General features: G+C 33.8%; 1 protein-coding gene across 1 annotated transcript in view; it reads left to right on the top strand.

Annotated features, from left to right (window-relative positions):
- The window catches only part of LOC107662905 (WD repeat-containing protein 59-like), a 21354-nt gene extending 14551 nt beyond the window's left edge, over positions 1 to 6803 (top strand). The window contains exons 20-27 of the mRNA XM_016453033.1: positions 408 to 541; positions 708 to 789; positions 2826 to 2938; positions 3042 to 3192; positions 3533 to 3611; positions 4430 to 4553; positions 4641 to 4783; positions 5975 to 6803. Coding sequence (XP_016308519.1) covers positions 408 to 541; positions 708 to 789; positions 2826 to 2938; positions 3042 to 3192; positions 3533 to 3611; positions 4430 to 4553; positions 4641 to 4783; positions 5975 to 6210 — 1062 coding nt within the window. The 3' untranslated portion in view covers positions 6211 to 6803. The remainder of the gene's footprint in view (positions 1 to 407; positions 542 to 707; positions 790 to 2825; positions 2939 to 3041; positions 3193 to 3532; positions 3612 to 4429; positions 4554 to 4640; positions 4784 to 5974) is intronic.

Below are 6803 nucleotides of genomic sequence, written 5' to 3'. Positions count from 1 at the left end.
AATATTTAAATTTTATGGCTGGTACTGAATATTTTAATAATTTTAGACCCTAATGATATTTCAAATTATGCTTTAGCTTCTGTCAATCTTAACAGCTTTTTAACATTTATTATAATAATTCAAGTTTTTTTAGTGCATTTAACAAATATGAAGCATTTAGAAACAATTATTTAATTTTATTTAAAATGATTTTATTTAATTTTATTTAATAAATAATTATAGTAATTCTAATGATAACATTACATGCATAATAATAATAATTGAATATATATAATGATTTATAATTATATTCTCGAAAGGGGTTTTCTCATACTGACAACCATAGGATTCATTTAGGATATGATTGATTGATTTATTTTCATCAGAAAGTGACTGATCCTGCTGTTTGTCATTATTACGGTGTTCAGAAATCTCGTCGCTGGAAAGGCAAGCGAGAGGGAGGAGACTACAGCAGCAGACCCATCAAACTGGCTGGCAAAGTCATCATCCAGGAAATCTCATGTCTGCTTCCTGTACACAAAGTCCTCGGGGAAACATACGTGTATGTTGTGTTTTCTTAGACAGAAATGCATTCCAGGTCATATTCAGATGATATCTTTCTTGTTAGTAACAGCGACAACTTACAGCATCAACTGCCAATATTGTGACATGCTTTTGTTCAAATGTCATCTTGATCCTCAGCATCTTTTTGTTTTTCTTCGCCTTAGGCTAAATGTTAATGACACACAGGACACGTGTCAGAAGAATGGGGTGGCGGCCTTAGCAGTGGGCCGCAGGGATTTAGCAAAGGTATGTAATATCAGTCAAATGTTTGGAATAATTAAGATGTAATGTTTGCACCAGAATAAAAACAAAATATAGACTGTTTAGAAAGTATAACAACAAGATTTAAACATTAACCCCCGGTTTCACAGACGAGGCTTAAGCCTAGTCCCAGACTAAATTGTAAGTCTGAGCTGTTTCAACTGAAAGAAACTTGCACTGATTGATCTTAAAATATATCAATGCCTTTGATTTGTCTCAAGATGGACACCAGTAATGTTTTTATCTAAGGCACGATTATAAAAATGACTTAAATGTCCTAATTGAACTATGGCCTAATCCTGGTTTAGACTAAGCCTTGTCTGTGAAACCAGGCCTATATGTGTTACATGAAAGTAGTGCGATAAAATCAATTACATTTACTGTACTACCGTTCAAAGGTTTGGGGTTGGTAGAATTTTTTTTATGCTTACCAAGGCTGCATTTTTTAAAATAAAAAATATAGTAAAATTAGTAATATTGTGAAATATTATTACAATTTGAAACGAATATATATTGAAATATATATTGAATATATTTTAAAATGTAATTTATTCCTGTGATGCAAGGCTGAATTTCCAGCATCATTACTCCAGTCTTCAGTGTCACATGATCCTTCAGAAATCATTCTAATATGCAGATTTAGCATTCAAGTAACATTTATTATTATCAATGTTGAAAACAGTTGTGTTGCTTAATACCTTTGTAAAAACCGGTAAGTTTGGAATAATTTTTTAAAGAAAGTAATACTTTTAGTAAGCAAGGATGCTTTAAATATCAGTAAAGATAGATATTGTTACAAAAGATTTCTTTTTCAAATAAATGCTGTTGCTTCAAACGTTCTATTCATCAGAGAATCCTGAAAAAAATAAATCATGGTTTCTACAAAAATTTTAAATGGCAAAAAGCTGTTTTCAACATTGATAATAATAATTGAAAAAATTCAGTTTTGCATCACAAGAATAAATTGCATTTGAAAATATATTCAAATACAAAACAGTTACTGTAAATTGTAATAACATTTCACAGTATTGCTGTTTTTACTGTATTTTTAATCAAATATATGCAGGCTTGGTGAGCATAAGAGACTTCTTTCAGTGTATAAGCCTTGAGTTAGAAAGTTTATCCGTTTTTAGATCCTCGCGGGTGCGGAACCTAGGTATTCTAGTCGACCAGCATTTAAAATTTGATAAACATATCTCTTCTGTCATTGGGTCCAGTTTCTATCAGCTTCGTTTACTGTCTAAAATTAAACACTTTCTCACTCCAAAAACTTTAGAAATGGCTGTTCATGCGTTCGTTACGTCTCGTCTAGATTACTGCAATTCTTTATATTGCGGTATATCTAAATCTCAAATTGCGCGTCTTCAGCTTGTCCAAAATGCTGCGGCCAGACTTCTTTTAAAGTGTCGTAAACATGAACACATCACTCCAATTCTTAGATCTCTACACTGGTTGCCGGTTTGTCAGAGAATAGACTTTAAAATTCTCCTCTTTGTATATAAATCCCTACATAACCAAGCTCCTGTCTATCTATCTGACCTTCTTTACTTCTATACTCCGTCTAGAAGCCTACGATCCTGTGACCAGGCCTTGTTGGTGGTCCCTCACGTTAGGCTTAAGCGTAGAGGGGAGCGTGCATTTGCGGTGGCAGGGCCACGACTCTGGAATACCCTACCTTTAGAGATTAGAATGGCCCCTTCTTTGTCTGTTTTTAAGTCCTTGCTAAAAACTTATTTGTTTTCCTTAGTATATTGACTACTGTGATATGGTCATTTTTAAACGTGCGGTTTTCAAATTTTGTCCGGTTTGTTCTCTGTGTATGTGGTAAAATTGTTGCTCTTCTGGAAAGCACTTTGGTCAGCCTGGTGGCTGTTGTGTATGTGCTCTACAAATAAAATGAACTTGAACTTGAACTTGAACTTTCAAAAACATGAATAACTCTTAATTATTTTGACCTGTAGTGTATGTGTAAGCATGATTTATGTACAAGCTATTTTCATTTCTCCATGATCTGTCTCTAGGTATGGGCACTTGCTTCTGCAGCCACAAATCTTGACCTCAGTCCCGATCCTGACCCTGATGCTGGAACTCCCTGGGCCAAACATCCATTTGGGCGACACCTGCTGGAGACATTGTGAGTTGCAGCTTATTAACTGGTGACACCAGCATATGTGCATTAATTTATGAAGGTGTCTTCGTTTTCTCATGATCTTTGACTTTGTCTCTTTCCTCCACAGGCTTGAACACTACAGTCAGATGAGTGATGTTCAGAGTCTGGCCATGTTGTGTAGTGTGTTCAGAGGTCACGGCAGTCCTCAGGAATATTTCACTCTATACGGGCATCAGCAACCTCGACCAGCGATCTTTACGCCACACCACTCCTGCTACGTATGTTTGTAAACCTGATTTATCAATGCTTGAATTCTGTAGGAATTAATTGTGTCTTTCAGTTAAAATTAGGATCAGTTGTGTATTTCGATCTATGCTAAGCTAAGCTAAAAGTGCTACCGCCAGACCCGGAGATCGGCTGAATGGATTCGAAAACGGTAAAACTCAACTGTTTAACTCTAGGGGAGATGGAAAATGAGCCTATTAAATGAGCCTATTAAGTGTTCCTTTAAATGTGTGGGAAATATTCCTGTATAACAGAGAGGTTGTTTTCAGCTTAATATCTGTGACCTGCATCTGTGTTTATCTGTTTGCTTTTGTGTTATTAATGCTCCTTTAGCCCAGTTTCACCTCTAGTTCGGTCACATCTGGATCGTGTTCAAGTACCTCAGACTCTGCAAATACTCCGTGGAACATGGGTGAGAGATCATGAGTTTAGTCATAGATTACATTTCAGTGCTAAGTGTTCATGAAAGACACAAAGTTTACATTATGTGTAGCTCTGTCACACCAATTTTTTCCCTCTTGTCTGGCTTTGTGACACAACTTGTATGTTTGACTACAGAGTTGCCTGTTGATTGGTTTAATGGTTATTGATTAACAGAAATGTTTTATGATATTAGAAAAAATACATTTTTAATTTGTGTAATTAGTCAAATTAATTCGTTTTTCATAATAATGAAGATAACAACAATAATGAAGATAATAATAATTGTTGTTATTGTATTATTTATATATAATCATGATAATAATTTATTATTATTTGGCATGTGATTAATAGTAAATTATATAAATTAGTTAATATTAAATTTCAGATTATGATGATGATTAATAATAATAATAATAATCTGTATTACTATACATTTACTTATTACCTAATATTCTGTTACACCAAATACACAAAATAATGATCTTTAAAATAGCATCATATGACCCCTTTAATATTGTTTTCAGAATTAATGACTATATTTATACCCAAACTGTTACACATATCATATTACATAAGATATTTTTTAGATGTTTTATATAAAATCCACCAATTCCAGATCCCAGTTGTTCATGTTTGTTTTTCTCTTACAGTTGCATGTTTTTTTGTGTGTTTTTTTAATAATTCAAACGAAGTGTACCAAAATTATTCCGCATCATGACAAAAAAAGCTTTATTTATGAATCGTAATAGAACTGTTAGAGCAAACTTTCCAGTCATTGTTGTGAAATATTACTCTTTCGTCTTTCAGGTGGACGTGAGTCAGAACATGCTCCCCCCTGGGGAGAATCATCTCCGGATGACTATCGCTATGCCAACCAGATATACACAGACCCCCGAGAACGAGAAAAAGAACAACACGACATGAACAAACGGTGAATGTCCTGTTCAACCAATGCCCCTGATACACATCACATTAACACTGCACCCCTAAACTCTGAAGAGTTCCTTCTGATCCACAGATTACTGGACCCCTCCAACTCCTGGCAGTTTGACGACTTCAAGAAGTGTTACGGTGAGATCCTGCACCGATGGGGCATGAAGGACAAGAGGGCAGAGGTGCTCAAATTTGTCTCCTGTCCTCCAGAGCCACACAAAGGCATAGGTAAGTTAAAGAAACAGGGTTCCAAACAGCTTTTGGGACAGACTATCAGACTGCCACGGCAAATGGTTTCATCTCATTACTCATTTTGTTAAATCAAGCAAAAGGTGTGTTTACTGTACTGCACTTATAAGAGAGTGTAGAAGTAGATAGATATGTGCATCCTGTATTGTTGTTAAAGCGCTTGTGTGATATATGAGATGTAAAGTTGTTTAAATGGTTGGTGGAACTACTGTTCTAGACAGTTCTATAAAAACTTCTGGTTATTTTTTTAGTGACATAATTCCTGAAAAAAAATATATATATATATAAACCTAAACAGTAACAAGAAAAAGTGTTGTTTTAGTTATTATTATTTGGTGTGTAATTAATACAATTAATAAGCAAATTATTAGACGATTATTGTTATTTATAAATAAGATATAAGAATTATTATTATTATACTTGTTTATTATTATTATATTAATAATGATATTATAGTTTAATAACTATTACAGTATATAATAATTGGTGTTTAATTTCTAATAGTTAAATTAATTATTATGTTGGTATGCACTAAAATATGAAGCACAACAATTTTCAACATTGATCTAATAATAATAATAATAATTGGTGTGTAATTAATACAATTAACAATCCATTTTTCAGATATAACTATTATTATTATTAATTATTACTAGTATATAGTTTAAAAATAACTAACTATATACTAATTATTTACTTTATTTAATTAAGCAATTATTTAATTGCTTATTTGTTATTATTTAATTATAGTATTAATAGAATTAATAATGTTATAATATTATAATTCTAGTAATAATAGTTGTTTTATTATTTATAATATTTTTATTAATTATCATGATGGTTTGCACAAAAATATTAAGCAGCACGACTGTTTTCAACATAGATAATAAAAATAAATGTTTCTTGAGCAGCAAATTATGTAACACACATGAAATACTTTCTAAACTGTACATTTAACATTTATTCTGGTGTAGACTTCCTATGTTTGGTTTTAATAAACTAAGGAATGAGTTAAAACTATTTTCTGTGATAATCGATAAGAATTCCTTTAAAGAGCAAAGCATTGGTCTCACATTTCTGGAATGTCTGTCGGTCAATATTTAACTCTTGAACAAAATGTTTAACACTCACATTCATGAGCCTGCATTGTGTCTTTGCTCTTATACATAGAGTTTGGCATTTACTGCTGCCACTGTCGCAGTCAGGCCTGCGGCACCCAGTGCGCCGTCTGCAAGCGCTTCACCTTCCAGTGCGCCATCTGTCACGTGGCCGTACGCGGCTCTTCTAACTTCTGCCTGAGCTGCGGCCACGGAGGACACACCAGTCACATGATGGACTGGTTTCGCTCGCAAGAGGTCTGTCCCACCGGCTGCGGGTGCCACTGCCTGCTGCAAAGCACTTTCTGAACATTACAAACAATGAAAACCTCAAGATATGCCTCAAAACTCTTAGTACTGTAGCAACTCGTCGGTGGAGAGACGTTGAGGAACACCGGCGTCATTCAGGATGGTTCAAGTGTAGAATTATGAATTATGTTCTAACGAGGCGCTGCAAATATCCACCTTATAATAGGTCAAACCAGCCTAGTTAGTAAGTGAAATTGTTATACAGTGCTGTTTTTTGCACTTTTATATCTGTTGATTTGAGTAGAGCATGTATTTGCTCTATAAGGTGCCATGGAAATTGATCTGTGAAAGGGAAAAGGGAAAAGATGCGGATTTTTATGGTTATGAAACAAAAAATATTTTTTCAAATGGATGCATTGATCGCTCTTTTCAGTTGAAAAGAAGCTTTACAATATTTAGTTTCCCTTCAGAAGAGAATTGTTGTATGCTTTGAAGGATTAACATGTACAGTATGTGTGCCATAAAAATATTAATAAATTTGACAATACCGTGATTATTGCTTCATAGTGTTGTTGCTGGAAGCATTTCTTTACCTTTATTTTATGAAATGTGCTCATAAAAGTGTATTAACTGTCATCACTACCTCATAAATA

Source organism: Sinocyclocheilus anshuiensis, unplaced genomic scaffold (assembly GCF_001515605.1).
Source record: "Sinocyclocheilus anshuiensis isolate Anshui unplaced genomic scaffold, SAMN03320099.WGS_v1.1 scaffold739, whole genome shotgun sequence".
NCBI lineage: Eukaryota > Metazoa > Chordata > Actinopteri > Cypriniformes > Cyprinidae > Sinocyclocheilus > Sinocyclocheilus anshuiensis.
Note: the sequence above shows the minus strand (reverse complement) of the source record. Positions and strands in the feature narration are given on the sequence as shown.